General features: G+C 38.2%; 1 protein-coding gene across 3 annotated transcripts; it reads right to left on the reverse strand.

Moving 5' to 3' along the window:
* Positions 1–5,510: 5,510 nt before the first annotated feature.
* LOC106879052 (histone acetyltransferase KAT5) lies at positions 5,511–20,132 on the reverse strand. Of its 3 annotated transcripts, XM_014928474.3 has the most exons (4): positions 20,063–20,132; positions 18,582–18,628; positions 14,038–14,244; positions 5,511–9,103 (listed from the first exon to the last, which is right to left on the reverse strand). In XM_014928474.3, the coding sequence occupies exon 4, from the start codon at positions 8,880–8,882 to the stop codon at positions 7,401–7,403; it is 1,482 nt and encodes a 493-aa protein (XP_014783960.1). In that variant the 5' UTR covers positions 8,883–9,103; positions 14,038–14,244; positions 18,582–18,628; positions 20,063–20,132; the 3' UTR covers positions 5,511–7,400. The 3 variants fall into 3 exon arrangements, with proteins under 3 accessions (XP_014783960.1, XP_014783961.1, XP_014783962.1); XM_014928475.3 differs by lacking the exon at positions 14,038–14,244; XM_014928476.3 differs by lacking the exons at positions 14,038–14,244; positions 18,582–18,628; positions 20,063–20,132 and adding an exon at positions 10,420–10,489.
* Positions 20,133–20,500: the final 368 nt, after the last annotated feature.

A 20,500-nucleotide genomic window follows, 5' to 3' on the forward strand; every position in this document is an offset into this window, starting at 1 on the left:
ATGAGGATGATGATGACAGGAAAGGAAAAAAAAAAAATCAAATCCAGAATTAAAAATTTCTATTTTGTGAGAATTGGAGCTTAATGCTTTAGAGTCCATCTGGTTTCCTATTAATGGAAACCAACTCTAGTTTAGTTGGACACAAGGTTCCACTTTATCCCCAAACAAAAGAAACATTTGAGCAAGAAATGATCCAGTAAATATTAGCAATAAGCTGCATCAATTAATGTTTAATTAACAATGTTTATCTTTACTAAGCACAAGAATAGATGTAAATAATAAAAAAATGAAATTCAAGCCTTTCCTAAGGTATTAGAGTCATATTTAAAGTAAAACAAATACAACTAAAAATCAAAACCAGGTAACTTAATTTTCTCACCTGTATGGCATTCTGTAACATTATTCAACAAAGCATTTCCACAAATTGATAACTTCTCAAAGGAAAACTTCAGTTAACCGGCCCATATATTCTACCTGTTCTTATATCCAAACATGGCTTAGTGGTAAGGATATTGGACTCATGATTATAAGATTGTGGTTTCAATTCCTGGACTGGGTGACGTATTGTGTTCTTGAGCAAAACACTTTATTTCCTGTTTCTCCTGTCAGCTCAGCTAGCAAAAATGAATAATCCTGCGATGGGACTGGTGTCCTGTCCAGGGGGAAAATATATGGGCCACGGAATCTAGCCTGAAGTATCTATATGACTTAGGAAGGATCTATCTGTTCACACCTAATCTACAATGTCATTCTAAAAATAGGCAATCACATCACTGACATCTCAAAGCTACAAAGATAATTAATGCATGATTAATTCAAAACAATGTGCATTATAGTATTTATATTTGAGAGATATTTGTCCTCATCTGATTTGTAGTTAACACAACGTATGCTCACAGGCATATGGCATAGTGGTTAAGAGCATGTGTTACTAACCCCAAGATTCCAAGTTCGATTCCTGGCAGTGACATTAATAATAACAACAACATTGAAAAATACCTTAGGAATGAGAACCCAGGTTTTCAAAATTTCCCCAATTCACCTGATGAAGGCTGAAGGGTGTATCAGCCGAAACGTCGTGTTAACAACAAACAAGATGACAAATATCCGTCTAATGTAAATAATGTACATAATTCCTCATCTCTTAAATATAGAACTGAATGCGTATTACATTTGATAGAATAATCCAAATGTGGAAGGATTAAGCTATATACAGGGTGTCCACAAAGTCTGGGTACATGGAATAAATAAGAGCGTAACATAAACAATTAAATATAAGAAATAATAATTTCTTAAAGTATGTGTTAATCTCCATGTGGCTTCATGGAGTAAATAAAATCACAACATAAACAATTAAATATAAGGAATTACTATTTCTTAAAGCATGTGTTAATCCCTATGTACCCAGACTTTGTGGACAGCCTGAATATTGAGAGATAGGAAAAGAAAGCTTTCATAGAAGCCAGACTCATGCTGCCGGTTCAAATCCAGCCCAATCCCACTTGTCACTGAACAGCATAAATTAACTTTTCATACACCATTCTATTTCAATAACATATCCTGTATTATTTTCCTCTAAATTTGTAGACTAGTAAAAAGAGTGCTCTTTCAACCATTGCACTGTGGCTAAGCTGGAGCACTACCTACTAGGGGTATCTTTTATTTCAGTCATTGGACTGCAGCCATACTGGGATCAGCTTTCAAGGGTTGAGCAAATTGACTCAAGTGTTTCATTTTTTTAAAGCCCAGTACTTATTCTATCAGTTTCTTTTGCCAAACCGCTAGGTTATGGGATATAAACAAACCAATATTGGTTGTCAAGAAGTGGTGAGGGATAAAACACAAATATATATATGGAGTTTCTTCCAGTTTCCATCAACCAAATCCACTCACAAGGCTTTAGTTGACTTGGGGCTGTAAGTAAAAGACATTTGCCCAAGGTTCCACACAGCAGGACTGAACCCAGAATCATGTGGTTGGGAAGCAAACTTCTTACCACACAGCCACACCTGAACAAAGCAACTTATTTTATCAGTCTCTTTCGTCAAATTGCTAAGTTATGTCACCTTAAACAAAGCGAGAGATTGTCAGGTGGTGGGGGGACAAACACAGATATACACACATATATAGATATCCATATCTATCCATCTATCTATTTATCTCTCTCTCTCTAACAAATAGCAAGGGATTATCAATTGGGATAAAATACTTCATAAGTTCTCTGTTGGCACACCAGGCTAACAATATTATTCAGATTAGAGAAGAACTTCAGGTAATCTTGTAATCTTTTGGTAGAGTCCAATGTTTGGGTTCATCACAATTCTATATTGTAAATCCGTAGATGGGCTCCAGACAAACTGGTTTTTACCTGAGTGGTATATAAGAAACAAAGTTAAAAATAATGGCCATTACATAGTTTTCCTTTATTGGACCAAATTTGGCTTACAGCCGTTTCCAGTAACCATTACAGGTACATTACTGATAAGTTTACTCAATTGGTCTATTGATCAATTTAGGAAAATTGAACAACCTAAGAAAATTAATGCTACTTTCTTCAGAACCATTTCTGGTTATAACAAGCAGAGCATTGATGGCTGTCAACAGTTTGCCTTCCAAATTACTTATAAGGCAATGGTTGACCTGCAGCTATGGTAAAAGACACTTGTGCAAGGTGTAGCACAATGAGGCTGAACCTGTGACCATGTGGCTACTAAACAAACTTCTTAACCATACTGCCATGTCCATAATTAAGTTACCTGTGCATAATAAAGTTACCTGCAAAGATAACAAATTGTTCAAGATAAAAGTGTCACATAAAAAGCACCCAGTATACTCTGTAAAGTGGTTGGCATTAGGAAGGGCATCCAGCCATAGAAACCATGCCAAAAGATATGACTGGTGCCTGGCGCAGTTTCAGTCAAACTGTCCAACCATGCCAGCACGGAAAACGAATATTAATGATGATAACACTGGAAAGTATCTAATCCTCTCACCAATTCAATAAATATAATCAACTGTCCAATTTCTCTTAATATAGGTTATTCTTCAATGAAAGGTGGATATTTAGAAAAAAGGAGAAGGCTTTCAGAATTTGAGATATTCTTAAAGACTATGGTAGCGGGGACCCGACAGTAGCATCCCTGCCTTCCTGAGCTAGTTTTCCACCACGTTTCTTAAAAATCGTGGTAGAGGCCTTGGTCTCGGGACCACTCATGTCTAGAAACTGATGTTGGAGTTAAGCAAAGGCGTGCTCCTCATAGAAAATCTAGCTCCAAAAAAGCCTCATGATAGCAAAGGAGAATGGGCTCCAGCCAGCCCAAAGGTTGGGGGTGGGCTGCACCTGTCTACCTCAGTTACTATGGCTTTGAGGTAGATCCAGCCACCCCTGTTAACAGGGGCAAAACCCGGATTTAAAACACTGGATGATGATTTACTGTGCAAGTCAAGGGTAATTGTTTTAACCAAAATTTGAAACTGAACTGCTTTCAATTTACTGGAAGGTCAGCTCCTGGTCTATGGTACTTGTCAAAATCAGACCCAAAAGAAAAAAAATTAAAACAGACAAAAATGGATAGGACCAAAAATGGATGTTAAAGAATAAAAGCTATCTAAAAGAAACTAATTTTTACCTTAACCCTCTTAGATTTGGGTGCCCGTGTCAAACTTTATCCTCCACCTGGGCTCCCGACCATAAAAATTAGTTGCACACACAACTCAAGAGTAACAATTGCAAGCAAACTAATGGACAGAATAAAACAAAATTAATAACAACAATAGGCTTTTCTCTCAACTACCATATTTGCTGAATACAAACTAATGGACAGAATCCCTCTCTCTCACACACAATAAAAACCCCAGGAGAATAACAATAATAGGTTTATCTCTCAGCTACCATTGCCTGGGAGAGGGTAAACTCTTTGTCTGAAGAATAAATATCCTCAACTGTAAAGAGTCTAGGTTTTGCTTGTTTACAAGATGGAAGTGCTTGATTCATCACACACTTGTTTCATTGCAATTCTTTTGCTCAATAAAAAGCAAAATGTAAACAACAGCTCTGGGGGATGCCATTAACAAATTAACAATGAATCATCAACACACTCGACCACAAAGCTGCAATGTGATTGGTTGTCTATTTTTAGTATTTTGTCTTCTTTTCCTGTGTGCTTTTTATTACCGTTTCACCTGGAATCCAGAGAGATTTTGTTCACGCTTTTCCCAGTATGCCAAGAACATGGCCCGATACGGTTACGATGTAGCACTAACCATTCTAAGCACCAATTTGAGAGAAAACAGAAACAGGTTCACTGACAGGACCCTAATCACATATCTATCACTTGCTAGAAGACCAGCTTACCATTTACTCTAGAGCATGCCTTCGTATTCTTTGAAAGTGGAGGCGTAATGGCCCAGTGGTTAGGGCAGCAGACTCGTGGTTGTAGGATCGCGGTTTTGATTCCCAGACCGGGCGTTGTGAGTGTTTAGTGAACGAAAACACCTAAAGCTCCACAAGGCTCCGGCAGGGGATGGTGGCGAACCCTGCTGTACTCTTTCACCACAACTTTCTCCCTGTTTCTGTTGCACCTGTATTTGAAAGGGCCAGCCTTGTCACACTCTGTGTCACGCTGAATCTCCCCGAGAACTACGTTAAGGGTACACGTGTCTGTGGAGTGCTCAGCCACTTACATGTTAATTTCACGAGCAGGCTGTTCTGTTGATAAAATCAACTGGAACCCTCGTCGTGCCATGATTCCTTGAAAAAAGAAAAAATATCTTCTTCTTGTACTGACTGTACTATTTATCCCCACAAGATAATTTGGAAGCTGTTAAGTAATCAACAATTAATTTATTCCTTTACTTGTTTCAGTCATTTGACTGTGGCCATGCTGGAGCACCGCCTTTAGTCAAGCAAATCAACCCCAGGACTTATTCTTTGTAATCCTAGTACTTATTCTATAAGTCTCTTTTGCTGAACCACTAAGTTACGGGGGCATAAACACTACAGGACAAACACAGACACACAAACACACATATATATGATGGGCTTCCTTCAGTTTCTGTCTACCAAATTCACTCACAAGGCTTTGGTCGGCCCAAGGCTATAACAGAAGACACTTGCCCTAGGTGCCACGCAGTGGGACTGAACCTGGAACCATGTGGTTGGTAAGTAAGCTACTTACTACACAGCCACTCCAGCGCTTATATACAATTTTATTTCAAATTAAATTTTCAACTTTACCTCAGTTATCTAAACTTCAAAAATCCGAAATTATCACACAAAAACATTTTGGTAATTTAAAAAATATTACATGAAGAAAAATAACATAAAAAACTTAAAAAAGAACTGAAACAAATTTAGCAATGATAACCTAAATTTTCAGACAGAAGAGATGAACCTCCACCCAGCCTCAGGTAAGAGGATGCTAAAATTCAATCCTTAGGAAATGGTAAATAAAAATGATATATAACATGAAAAACTGGAATAATTTCACAAGAAAAATAAGACACACCAATATGATGTATATACTGAGAGGTATATTAACAAATTTATTTTTTCTAGATGAACAAAGTGATGGAATCTGGTGTCGTTTACCATAGTTTAGAATATGAACACATCCTACTTTTGTGATTGGAGGAGTTCTTAGAAAAAAAAAAAGAAACTGTCTGAAAATAAATGCACTGCTCTGTCGGACCATGTCTGATGAAAATTACCATTTGTTTGACATTGCTCATCTACAGTTGTACACATACACACACAGTGTGTATATGTGTATGTAAATGTATACAGGCACATACACACATAGATATATAATTTGAAGATGTAACGTTTTAGTAAAGAAACTCTGCTAATATTACAGCTCAGATGAAGTAGTTTCTGACGAGCTGCTAAATTAGCAAAAGCAGAGTTTTTTGCCAATAAAAGAAATCAATAAACTATAACTATTTGCTCTATAGTTATTTTTAACGCATACAGACTCCCCTTTGGATTTGGGGTCACTTTAGTCTTTGATTCTTAAATTTACACAGACAAACATATAGTCTTTTTCTTTCTTTTTTTCAATCATTTGACTGCAGCCATGCTGGAGCAGTGACTTGAATTATTTTTAAAGCCTGCTACTTATTCTATCAGTCTCTTTTACCAAACTGCTATGTCACAGGGACAAAATCACACCAAGACTAATTGTCAACCAATGGTGGGGAGCAAACACAGACATAATGACACACACACACACACATATATATGATGGGCTTCTTACAGTTTCCATCTACCGAATCCAGTCACAAGATTTTAGTCAGCCTGAGGCTATAGCAGAAGACACTTACTCAAAGTGCCACACAATGGGACTGAACCCAGAACCATGTAGTTAGAAAGCTAACTTACCACACAGCTACGGCTATGTCTATATGTATCATTAATTAAATATATTCTGTTAGAATATTATACACTGAATTCATAATGAGTGCGCTTTGTATAAAATGTCAAATATATTAATACTAAAAAATTATTTAGACATTAATACGAGCGATTATATATTCTGTATCTTGAAATAGAATGAAATTCAATACCAAAAATAATAGCATGAAATTCAGTATCGAAAAATTCTTCACGAAGATATATATGTCTAAAATAGTATTGTATTAAAAATATATGAAACATGATATTATAATGACAATACTTTTGTGAAAAGACTGTAAGATGCATTAATTAACAAATTCTTAAGTGGTCATGTTTCATATGTTTATATATGCTTTTAATACAATACTATTTTAGACATATATATCTTTGTGAAGAATTTTTTGATACTGAATTTCATGCTATTATTTCAAAATACAGTATATATGTCTATGTGTATGTATTACACTCATACACAAACATTTTTAATTCATGCATATATAAACATAATCTATGCATACACAAGTATTATATTCAAACATCAACAAGAAAAATTCTTCGCAGAGACTCACCAATCCACATACAAAAGAATGATTCAAATAAAACAATAAAAAAACTCATTATCAGTGTGTTTCTCTGCATATGTTTTCTACTTTTTATCATTTATACACAAATATAAACATCTATTAGGAACATACATACATACACGCATGCATGCAAGCATATAGGTATCAATAAGCAAATTCAACGTTTTTTTGTTTTAGTTAACACTTTGCACAAAAGTATACAAAGGCATTTTTCAGGTCAGACATAATAACAGCTAAATGTGGTTGAAGCAGGTAGCTATCTTTCTCACAGCCAGCTAATCACAAACTACCGACATCAGTTTCAAGATGTTGTAGATGCTATAGTGAATAGCTAAAAAGATTAAGAGCAGAAGAAAGAAAATGATGGGAGCAGTGAGCAATAGAAAGTTGGGGGTGGTGGAGGATCAGAAAGTGAAAATCAATTACCACTTCCCGCGTTTACTCCAGTCTTTTGGTTGCCAATGCAAACATTTTGAATCTATAAAGGTTTTCCTCTTCTCCATCGCACGGAAATGTGATTCCAGCTGTTCATGTGATAATGTAATGATATACTGTCCTTTGTAATAGTTTATAAGGTTAAGATGTTGTAGTGTTGAAATGACGTCTTCCTTTTTGATGCTCGTCATCTCAGAGATTTCATTGATGGTGATGCTGGGCGGTTCACCCGCTTCATTTGGTTTTAAGTTTATCAAAATATCGAGAATGGTCTGTGACCAGTAGCTGCGATACGAAAGTAAACCCAGATCCGAAAGCGGTTTTTCAGGAGAGCCTGTCTTGCCTTCAAATTTAGAAAGCTCATAACTGAACTCAATTAATAACTTGCCGTATCCCTTTCTTTGGTAAGGGGGAAGGGTAAGGATGCAAGCAACGTTGTAGTCTTCGCTAGATTCTTTCTCCTTTGAAAAATAACCAACTATATGGTAACCACGACAATCCAATTCACAGAGAACATAAAACAAAAATGGATCTGTGTCGTAATATAAAGTTTTGTGATCGAGGAACAGTTTAGCCAGCAGACAGAGATGCTGCGCATAAGTCTTGTTTTTACGACCATCAATTTCAAAGAAAGAAACATGGTTCTTGCGATAAATCTCATTGCCAGGTGGGTGTCGCAATAAGCACTTAGACAGATGTCGTTGGAGACATTTATTGCTTTTCACATATTTGAGACAATACTCACAGATATAGACAATGGGTAGCTGAGTGAGTTCCTGAGGGTAAGGTGAGAAGTACCAAGGTTCAATACGATACTTGCCGATTTCAATCATTTCAATGTTCTTCATGCGAGTGATAAAGTCATCGTGGTGGGCCACCATGCTGCCTGTTTGACGTGGTAACTTGGGCTGACCACTCTCAGAAGTGACTGGAAGTAATTCTGTTTGAGGGGTCAGAGGGGTGCAAGCTTCTTCTTCCAAAGTTGATTTCCGTTTCCTTCCTGGAGTAGACTTCTGTTTCTGTAGAGAGCCATTTGCTGGAACTTTCTGTCGAGCAAAGCCATTAGACATATTAATGTCTGTATCGGGAGAGCCTGCAGGAGTCTGCAACACTACAGGCGGTATAGGGCTTGCAACTGGTGGTAGACTTGCTAATTGAGCTGCAACCACAGGAAGTGCATCTCTCTCTGGAGTACTAGGGCGACTATTTTCTTCACCAGTTTTAGAATCTTTTTTGGCTGATTTGGAATCTTTTTTAGCCATCTCAACTTTAGTCAAGTCCATTCTTTCTTCTGGCACCCATTCATCAAGTCGTTTATTAAAATCGTCGAAATGCACATAGTAGAGCGGCTTACCACCGACTTCTTTTTTGCTAAGGATCTCCGCCGAATGCCAGCCTTCACCATTCTTTAGCAGTACGGGGAGGCGACACCCCTCAGTTAACTCTATTTGATCTTCCATGATCGTCATGGCTAGTGCAACATCAACAGTGCCGTGGTTGGCAACCAAGGGAGAGAATTACTGTATAGTGGAAGTATTATCTCCCTTGTTGTGCCTAACCACGTCTTTTATAACACAATGATTGAAAAAAAAGCTCTGTTGGGTTGATGGATCCTTTGTCTTTCTCGAAAAAGAGGAAGTTATAACTGGTGTTCTTGAAATGGTAACAGGTCTCACAAAAACATCTCAATCTGAAAGGAGAAATAAAAAGAAATATTTAAGAGAAACACAAGATATTCACAAGCATCGTTATAAAATTCAGTAGTCAGACACACACATACGTATGTTTGAGTGTATAAACAAATATATATATATTTATATTTACTCACACACACACAAAATACTGAATGTACAATTTTTGTTGGGCTGTGCATATTGCACAGACAAGAGGTGGACTTGTGCAGTTGGCAAGTGGTACTCATGAAATTGGAAAAAGCCACTCAGACCTTCACAATTGGAAGACAATTTAAACAATTTGGGCCAAAGTGTAAAAGAAGAGCACAATAAAAAAAAGAATTGGATGTGCATTGTGGCCCAGCAGTGTGTAAAAAGATCTGATAGTCTAATCGATACAGGGGAAATGTACATGGTCTGATCAATAAGTATCCGGATTGTTGCCATAGTAACAAAGTTAAAGCACGCAGACTGAAGCCACTCGGCACAGATTGCCCTTGAACTTTGCTGTTCATGTGCACTAAGTTTTAACATTCTAGCTCACTTCCGCTGTTTACAGCAGTGCTTGGAAGGAAGATGTGTAGCATGTGATTGTCACATTGACCACGACAGAGAAAGTTGAGCAGAGAATCTGCCTCAAATTTTGCCAAAAGCTTGGCGATACCTGTTCAGAGGCCTACACCAAGTTTTCAAAAATTTTTCATCATTCTCATCATAATCAAGATCTTGTGCAACTGAAACCTGAGTGTCTTTTTGTTCAGCTGAAAGCAGTTTTGGCACAAACTTGGCAGACACGCATCTCATACCAAAATCTTCAGTGATAATGGACTGAACTGAACCATAACTAATCTGCAATGTTTTTCTCAGTTCTGTTGATTGCGGGTCTCCCAGAACGTTCGTCAATATCGGCATTTTTTTGGTCATCTTGGAAAAGTCTGAACACTCCTCTCCATACACTTTCTGCAACTTTGCGCAGGACTCTGAGCACGTATCGCCATGACAACTTTCTCTGTTATGGTCAGTGCGACAATCGCATGCTACACACGTTCCTTCCAAGCACTGCTGTAAACAGTGGAAGTGAGCTAGAACGTTAAAACTTAATGCGCATGCACAGCAGAGTTCAAGCTCAATATTTGCCAAGTGGCTTCAGTCTGCATACTTTAGCTTTGTTACTATGGCAGCATTCCAGATACTTATTCATCAGACCCTGTATATGTACGTGGGGTCTATGTTTGTGTGTTTCCTTGTCTTGGCATTGGGTTAGTGCTCTAAATGAATATCAGTTATTTCCAATATTCTGTGAAAACATTTCTGGTCATGGGAAAAATATTACCTTGCTTAGTAACAGGTAAGGGTTGGTGACAGGAAGAGCATCCGCACACAGAAAACCTGCTTCACTAAACTCAACCTGAAAAGTGGACATCAAAACAATATTTACATATATGCATGTGTGTGTGTGTGTTTAGGTACATGGCTTAGTGGTTAAGGTGTTTTCTCATGATCATAAGGTCAGGAGTTTGGTTCCCAGCAGTGCACTGTGCCCATAGAGCAAGTTACTTCATTTCACGTTGCTCCAGTCCACTCAGCTAGTAAAAACGAATCGTACCTGTATTTCAAAGGGCCAGCCTTTTCCCATTCTGTATCACACTGAATCTCTCAGAGTACTACGTTAAGGCAATGTTTGTCTGCGGAGTACTCAACCACTTGCATGTTAATTTCATGAGTAAGCTGCTCTATTTATCACATCTACTGGAACCCTTGTCGTAAATGACGGTATCAGTGTGTGTCTGTTTTATATATATATATATATATATATATATATATATACACACACACACACACACATCTATCAGCATCATCATCACTATCGTTTAACGTCTGCTTTCCATGCTGGCATGGGTGGGACAGTTTGACAAGAGCCGACCAGGCAGAAGCCTCCACCAGACTTCTGTGACTGTTTTGGCAGGATTTTTACAGCTGGATGCCCTTCCAATCGCCAACCCTCAGCAGAGAGGATTAGGTGCTTCTTACACGGCACAAGCACAAGCGAGGTCAGTTTTGGCTAGGTTTTTACAGCTGGTTGACTTCGTTCCAAACGCCAACCACTTTACAGTGTGGACTGGGTGCTTTTAAGTGGCACCTGCACTGACAGGGTCATCAAGTACTTGCAAGAGGGGAAAAAAAATCTCTTTGAGAGGGGAGGGGGCATTGGAAGAGATGATCTTGTGTCGGATGATGAAAGGTTATAGTGAGACAGAAACAGGTGTCTTGCTGTAGAGGAGGTACAAGGTTACAGAGAGAGAGAGAGAGAGAGAGTGAGAGAGAGAAAGAGAGAGAGAGAGAGCGCTAGCCACACATATTATTTTAAAGAATTTATACCAGGCTCTGGAGACACAGATACATAAGTTAACCTGAGCACTATGTACCTGGAGAACTTTACTGTCTGGTCAAGTATATATATACAAACACTATTTGCCTGAAAGTACTTCAGGCTTCCAATGTATTTCAGACAATAAAATCTGAGTACTTTATATACTGACCATTGCTTTTGTATGTGTGTGTGTGTGTGTGTGTGTGTGTACCATACATAATATTCGTTCCCTCAACTTAGACAATGTCTTGCCACCATAACAATCAGAAAGCCAGTGAACCATTAAACTGGTCCCTTTACAGATCTGTCATCAATGACATCACTGTCTACAAGTTGCAATGAAGAAAATATTCATAATAAATATACAAATGTCATGATTCCTATTTTCTTTCTCTTCCATCATACAGAGTGTTGGCACTTTATCCATAAATGAAAGCAATGTAATTTGACCCTTTTCATATCAACCCTGGTTCTATGATATAAATTTCCTGTTTTAAAGATCTAAATAAAAATCTTCAATCAAAATTCCAGGTTGCAAAAACTAGTTTATAAATGGCAGTTAAGTTACTAGCATTGTGGCAATTAAGGTCCAAAGCCCTCACATAAACTACATTTTAGTTGGGTGCTTTAGTAGAAGACATTTGCCCTAAGGGGCCATGCAGTGGAACAGAAGTTGAGACCATGTGAACAGGAAGCAAACTTCTTATGCACAACCACACCTGTACCTATGTGTGCATGTCATCATCATCATCATCTAACGTCCATTGTCCATGCTGGCATGGGTTGGACGGTTTGACCGGGCTGGTAAGCTGCACCAGACTCAAATCTGATTTGCCATGGTTTTCTTTGGCTGGATGCCCTTCCTAAATGCTAACCACTCCAAGAGTGTAATGGGTGCTTTTACATGCCATTTGCATGACACCAGGGTGTTTTTATGTGCCACCGGCATGGGTGCCAATTTGCCCAACACTGGTATCTGAGACAACTGCGACTTTGCTTGGCTTGATGCATCTTCTTCTCAAGCATGACATAATGCCAAAGGTGTTGGTCACAAGTCATTGCTTCAATAAATATAAATATATATATTATATATATTCAATAAATATAAATATATATACATATATACCCAGAGATAGAGAGAGAAAGAGAGAGCAGGAGAGAAAGATAGAGAGGGAGAGAGAAAGAAAGAGAGGAGAGAGAGACCACTAGCTACAAATATTATTTTAAAGAATTTATACCAGGCTCTGGAGACACAGATACATAAGTTAACCTGAGCACTATGTACCTGGAGAACTTTACTGTCTAGTCAAGTATATATATACAAACACTATTTGCCTGAAAGTACTTCAGGCTTCCAATGTATTTCAGACAATAAAATCTGAGTACTTTATATACTGACCATTGCTTTTGTGTGTGGGTGTACGTACCATACATGATATTTGTTCCCTTAACTTAGACAATGTCTTGTCACCATAACAATCAGAAAGGCAGTGAACCATTAACTGGTCCTTTTAGAGAGGTGGTGCTGCCAAATTCCTGTTCGAAATATTTAGTTTTCGAAGTGACAACTAGTCACTGATCTATAAATTAGAAAATTACTATTTGTAAATCTCACAATGAGAGATATTCAGCAACAGTACTTTTGGAGTAAAGATTCTTTGCCAACATAACATGGCAGTCCTGGTTTAGGACGAATGTTGCTGTAATTTGAGCTGAGTGGGGGTGCTAGATTCCCTTGTTCAAAAATATAAGGACACAGATCATGTCGTACAGCCAGCTGGAGACGATGTCTCCTGGGGCTAAAATTACAGCAACATTTGTCCTAAACCAGGACTGCCATGTTATGTTGGCAAACAATCTTTACTCCAAAGTACTGTTGCTGAATATCTCAGGTTGTGAGATTTAGAAATAGTAATTTTCTAAATTATCTCTAATATAATGAAAGGTAAAAAGAATTTGTTTCAGGGTAAGGCTCTTTATTAAGGAAGAAACAAAATAGGAGTTCAGTTGTGGTAATATAATTTCAAATCTTGGCACAAAGGCAGCGGGGTTAGTTGATTACATGAACCCCAGTGGTGCTTGTTTTATTGACCCAAAAGGAATGAAAGGCAAAACTGGTGAAATTTGAACTCAGAACATAAAGCCAGGCAAAATGCCACAAAGCATTTTGCCTGGTCTGCTAACAATTCTGCCAGATTGCCACCAGTTGTGGTAATATTGGCGGATAGAAATAGTAGGCCACACCAACATCCCCCAGTTCACAATTTTACCTACTTCCTGAAAAAATATCAACTGCGCTAGCTGGTCCTTCACACTCTCTAACAAACCTACTACTCACTCTACAATATTTCATAATAGAGTTTCAATGTCTTTTTCTTTTCAAGAACACTACCAGTTCAGTGCACCAGCGCCATTTGCCTTCCCCACTGACAGTCTTATGTGTAAGTGTGTGTGTAAATGTGAAAGGTAGTTTTTAAAAGTTTATGACAGGCAAATGAAATGGGCCTGTGTACTACTTTAATATACAGGATTAGTACAATGTGCTGAATAAAGTAAACTTAGGACATAACTATTACTTACTTGCTGATGTTGAAGGGATGAAAAGCAAAGCTGTCTCTACTGGGATTTGAAACAAGGATGTAGAAGCAGGCATAGCTATTTCTAATTCATCTTCAAGCAAACGAGGGAGCATTTACATGGTTGTATGACCTGCTAGAAGCAGCAACCAAATCTCCCTCAAATCAGATTCTAATGTCTTTAAAAAGGAAAGACATCATGGACAATGTACTGCAAAAAAATACCAGAAAGGAAAAGATTACGGTTGATTACAGCGAACAAGAGACTAAACAACTGATCATCACTGGAACACAAAACATAAGATTCATTTCTCAGACTATCATAAAACCACAAATTAGTAATTAATGAGTTCAAATCAACTGGATCAACAAGCAATACATCGGTCACAACCATTTATTTTTGCTGACCCTGAAAATCATCTTGGTCAGATGATTCCGACTCAGTCAAGAGAGAGAGGAGGCTAAGGAATTGTTCAGCTTGTACTTAGGTCTCTAACTTACCCCCATTGTTCATAGTATTTAGAATGTTTGGATAAGGGTTCTCTTACCCACAAACAGAGGAGATTTTGAAAGGAACCATGTAGGACTATGAAGACATCACTACTGTCCTTTAATACCCATGTTCCATGAAAGCATGGCTGGCTGGTTGGTTCAAGAAGATCTGAGGAATCCAAGGGCTGCATCGTATTCCAATTGTTTCTATGGCTGGATGCCCTTCCTAATGCCATCCATTTACAGAGTGTACTCGATGCCTTTTATGTGGTGCCAGCATTTATTTACTTTTTCATAGGATTCATATTTATTCTTTGAGATCAATTTCTTTCTCTCTTTTGTTATGCTAGATGCTATTTTATACACACACACATATATATATATATATATTTATCAGTGTATTTACTGCGCTGATATTCTGTCCGGATCGCACAAAAGGCTGTTTAGGCGGGCTATTTAAGCTAGTCGTGTGCATACGTGCATATATATGTGTGTATACGTTCGTATATGTAAGTATACAGTTTATATACATGTATTTGTATTTATGTACTAGAGTATATTCCACTGATGAAGGCAGAACATTATTATTTATGCAAAGCCAGAAATCCAGGATTTGGAATTATCTTATTTTTACTGGTTCATTTGGTCTTCGTCTTCGCTAATCGTGCCATGCGGACATTTATTGTGGTTTTAGAGTCAGGATTTGACTGCTATTTTTTCAGCGTGGTGGTATCTCTTGATACCCTGTATTATAATTTATATATATATATATATATATATATGAAAAAAACATTCGAGTGAGATTGTTGCCAGTGCTGTATAACTCCCCCTACCTACAACACCATTCATCTCTAACCATCTGTCACTCTCCTCTTACACTGTTCCAAATTTACCTCCCCCCCATTCCAACTCAACCTGCAGTAATACCTCATCACTACCTTCATCAAACCTGTTACTCCCCCCCCCACCCTTATATAATGCAGAATAACCATGTACCTCCTCTACAGCAAGACACCTGCACCAGTTCCTCTATCATTCGTTAGCCTCTTAACACTTAGCAAAGCTGTCTCAAGCATAACCGGCCCATTTAAGAGTACCTTTCAACCAATGGGCAATAAACTGCACTTGCGAAGACCTGTTGAGGCAAGTCGTTGTCGTGGCCGACAACAATACTACCTGATTGGTACATGTGCCGGTGGCATGCAAAAAGCACCATTTGAGCGTGGTCGATGCCAGTGCCGCTTGACTGATCCCGTGCCAGTGGCAGATAAAAAGCACTATTCGAGCGTCGTCAATGCCACTGCAGGCTGGCTGGCTCCTGAGCCAGTGGCACATAAAAAGCACCATCCAAACATGGCCGAAGCTAGTACCACCAAACGGCTCCGGTGCCGGTGGCACATAAAAAGCACCTACTATACTCTCAGAGTGGTTGGCGTTAGGAAGGGCATCCATTTGTAGAAACATTGCCAGATCAAATTGGAGCCTGATGCAGCCACCTGGCTTGCCAGCCCCCAGTCAAACCGTCCAACCCATACCAGCATGGAAAGTGGACGTTGAACAATGATGAGCTTACTTCTGTAAAGTGATTAGTGTTAAGAAGAGCCTTCTGCAGTAGAGACTATATGGAAGCAGACACTGTAACTTGGGACAGTCAATTGTCTCAGGCCAACTAAAGCCTTCTGAGTGGATTTGGTAGACAAAAACTGAAAAAAAAGCCTGTCATATACATATATGTGTGTGTGTGTGTGTGTTTGTTCCGTCATATACATATATGTATGTATGTGTGTGTGTTTGGCAAGCCAAGTGCGACCATAACCTGTGGCTTAAGCCAGTGGTGTAACCAGCCCACTTATGCATACGTTTCTTTCATTGGACTCTAAACTCTGCTTGCGAAGACCTGTTGAGGCAACTGAAATCGAAATCAAATTCGATGACAGCACCGCATGACTGGCATCCATGCTAAGAGCACCATCCGAGCGTGATCATTACCAGGGCCGTTGACTGGCTCCTGTGCAGGTGGCACGTAAAAAACACCATTTGAGTGTGGTCAATACCAGTACAGCCAGACTGGTCCTCATGCCAGTAGCACATAAAAGCACCCACTACACTCTCGGAGTGGTTGGCGTTAGGAAGGGCATCCAGCTGTACAAACTCTGCCAGATCAGATTGGAGCCTGGTGCAGCCATCTGGTTCGCCAGTCCTCAGTCAAACCATCCAACCCATGCCAGCATGGGTTGGACGTTAAACGATGATGATGATGATTTGGCCTGGGGCTATAGTAGAAGACACTTGCCAAAAGGGCCACAGAGTGGGACTGAATCGAAAAGCCACATGGATGGGAAGCAAACTGAGTATGTGTGTGTGTGTGTGTGTGTGTGTGTGTGTGTGTGTGTGTGTATGTGCATGTACCCATGCGCTTGTTTACATTTACTCTATCCCCTGTCAACAAATCCTTTTCTACTCTAGGTATAAGACACGAAATTTTGGGGGATGGGGACCAGTCGATTAGATCGACCCTAGCACGCAACTGGTACTTAATTTATCGACCCCCGAAAGGATGAAAGGCAAAGTCGACCTCAGCGGAATTTGAACTCAGAACGTAAAGACAGACGAAATACCGCTAAGCATTTCACCCCGGCGTGCTAACGTTTCTGCCAGCTCACCGCCTTGTAAACAAATCGTGTGCTTGCTTTGTACCTCCGAACTTCCGAGACATGTGAGAGAAAAAAAAAGAAGCTTAACGAAGGGGCATCCGGCTGTAAAACGATACAACCGTGCTATGTGGTAAGTAGCTTGCTTACGAACCACATGGTTCCGGGTTCAGTCCCTCTGCGTAGCACCTTGGGCAAGTGTCTTCTACTATAGCCTCGGGCCGACAAAAGCCTTGTGAATGGATTTGGTAGACGGAAACTGAAAGAAGCCCGTCGTATATATGTATATGTATATATATGTGTTTGCGTGTCTTTGTCCCCCCAACATCGCTTGACAACCGATGCTGGTGTGTTTACGTCCCCGTAACTTAGTGGTTCGGCAAAAGAGACCGATAGAATAAGTACTAGGCTTACAAAGAATAAGTCCTGGGGTCGATTTTCTCGACTAAAGGCGGTGCTCCAGCATGGCCGCAGTCAAATGACTGAAACAAGTAAAAAAGTAAAAGAGTATAAACGACCAATATGGCACTTTTATACAACGTGGCTTTCATTGATTTACTTTCATTTTATAAGGGCTGAAACATCGAGACAGTCGCTTTTAGATTGGATACCTTTCAACCGCCTGCGTTAATAAAAGCAGTCTTAATTAAAAACAAAACCCAACCTGGTTTTCTTTAGATCGTATGCAAGTTATTTCAGAGATGCCTTAAAAACATTTACAGACAACTTCGATCCTTGGGAGATTGGGATAGGATTCCTTGCCATGGAGGAGATATATATTTTTAAGCACAGGTATGGCAGTGTGGTAAGAAGTTTGCTTCCTGATCACAAGATCCCAGGTTCAGTCCCCACTGCGAGGAACCTTGGACTAGAGTCTTTGGTACTGCTTAAATACAGTGGTCTTGAGTCTTCCGCTATACCTCCAAGTCAACCGAAGCCTTGTGAATGGATTTCGTGAACAGAAACTAAAAGAAGCCCATTGTGTGTGTGTGTGTGTGTGTGTGTGTGTGGTGATGGAGGGGGGGGGGGTAAGCGTGCGGGCGCACACTACCATCACTTGGAAACCGGTGTTGGTTTGCGTATGCCGCTCCTTCGTAACTTAGCGGTTTGGCAAAAAGATAACGATAGAATGAGTACTAGGTTTAAGAAAATAAAATAAGTACAAGGGGTTGGGTTGTTCGACTAAATCATTGGATGCGGTGCCCCAGCATGGCCGCAATCTAATGACTGAAACAAGTAAAAGATCATTCATTTTTTTCAAGAATCTCTAAGAAAAGAGCAACCCTGTTGAAATTCCGTTGGATTCTGTTTAGTCAAAATTGTTAACAAGGGAACGTGTTAAGAAACGAGCGCCTATAATGGTTATCTCTCACAAAAACAAGTATAATAAGTTGATTGAACTTACGTCGAACTTTCGAATATTGTACATAGAAAACGGTAAATCAAACTGCACTGAAAGTATAAAGAGAAACTGATAAATAATCGTTAATAATCGGAAAATTTATCAACAATCGATACGGTTGATTTATTATATTGTAATTAAATTAACAATAGAACGTTTACACTGCACAGATAGAAAAGAAAGTGTAATAAAATCAACTTTACGAACATTCTCATACATACACACACATAGTTCCATCTACAACACAGATACAGACACGATGGCAATTTGTGCTTTGCTTTCACTTTCAAGCGATGTGATTTTTTTTTTTTTTCACTTTGTTCACCGCATTATACGTACAAATTTCGAAAGATCGCCAAACGTATATATACCAACTCCAGACAGAATCTATTCCGATAATATTCCAACTGAATACTGAGCTAATTAGGTGTAAAGTATTTATTTATTTATCCCGGCTCTCCACTGCCTCCGCCGATCTGTACTCACTAAACAAAACATAATTGTTAGCAGTATAAAAAATATTAAAAAAAAAAAAAAAACCAGCTTTGTTTTATTAGTTTCTGAAAATAGAATCTAATAAAAGAAAGCAAGAAAACATCGGAAACACTTTTTCCTGGCGACAAAAACGATGTCTACAGTAACTTATAAATGATAAACTACAACCAAACAAATTTCAAATTTAAGATAAATACTGATCAATTAGAAAACAAACAAATCTTTAAGAGCGAATACTTTTCTCCTTTTAATTATTATTATTTTAATATTACTTCTATGTGGTAGACATAAATAATTCTGCAGCGCTAAAGAGGATCATATTGAATACTCGATTTCCTTTAACGGTCTTATTTCATATAGGCAACTGCCCTCCTCGAAAAAAAGCACCTTTCCTTTATAATTAAAAATATTATATAACTTAAGATCAATGTTTGTTATTAAATGTAACATAAGTTTAGACATCGGATTAACTTGAAAAGAAAAAAAAAACTATTCTTGGATTCAATATTTAAGAGATTATCTGATCTAAAGTTTACATGTAATCACAAAGGCAGTTTGCGGTTTTATTAAAATTATTATACAAATAGTCTACCATATGCATTTTAGGGGAAAACCATAATTTTCATTGTAATTTCAGGTATCAAACTAACATAGAAAAGTAACTTTATGTGTCTAAAAATATTGATTAATTAATTAATGTACATTTAAAATTTATAGATTAATAATAAAGGGACAAAAAGTAATTGAAATAATCGGAACATTTAATATAAATTCATCCGATGTAATGTACACATTTTTTAAAGGCCTCCATATGCAACTTGAGAAGAAACATACATACACACACACACACACACACATATATATATATATATATTTATATACATATATATAACAAATATAATTTAAAAATATAAGCTGCAATACATTAGAGGTAATTAATAAAGTAAACAGAGACATCAAAATATCTCACAGATTATTATTATTATTACCTAAAAGTAAATCCTTGAAGCACATAAGAGGTAGAAACACCAAAGACATTCAACTCAAACAATTCGTTTTATTACAGACCGTCAGATGGCGCAGTAGTCAACACATCTTAGCATTTAATGGGAACGTAGATTATCTCCCCTTACAGTTTTTGAATTATTTCTGGGAAGTAGAATGGCTTAAATAAGTTGAACAGATTTTCAAAGTATAAATGAAAGAAATGCTTGCGTATGTGTACATGCATAAAAATTATACGTTAGTGTCTTGTGTTTTTGTTAAGTAAAAATTTCATTTATTATCTAAATAGCTAGTGATATATTTTCCTTATATCCTCATGTCCTAGGAAATTTATTAGTTTAGTAACGAACTTGTCACATTTCATTTGGCTGGTATGTTGTGGGATAAATAGACAGGTTGGGGCGGGTGCATTCGGCTGAGGC

The sequence above is a fragment of the Octopus bimaculoides genome, chromosome 5 (assembly GCF_046866305.1).
Source record: "Octopus bimaculoides isolate indiv1 chromosome 5, ASM4686630v1, whole genome shotgun sequence".
Classification (NCBI taxonomy): domain Eukaryota; kingdom Metazoa; phylum Mollusca; class Cephalopoda; order Octopoda; family Octopodidae; genus Octopus; species Octopus bimaculoides.

Bases quoted from the DNA above. Each gene is read 5' to 3' on its own strand.
- LOC106879052 (XM_014928475.3), bottom strand. From the start codon at position 8,882: ATGACGATCATGGAAGATCAAATAGAGTTAACTGAGGGGTGTCGCCTC.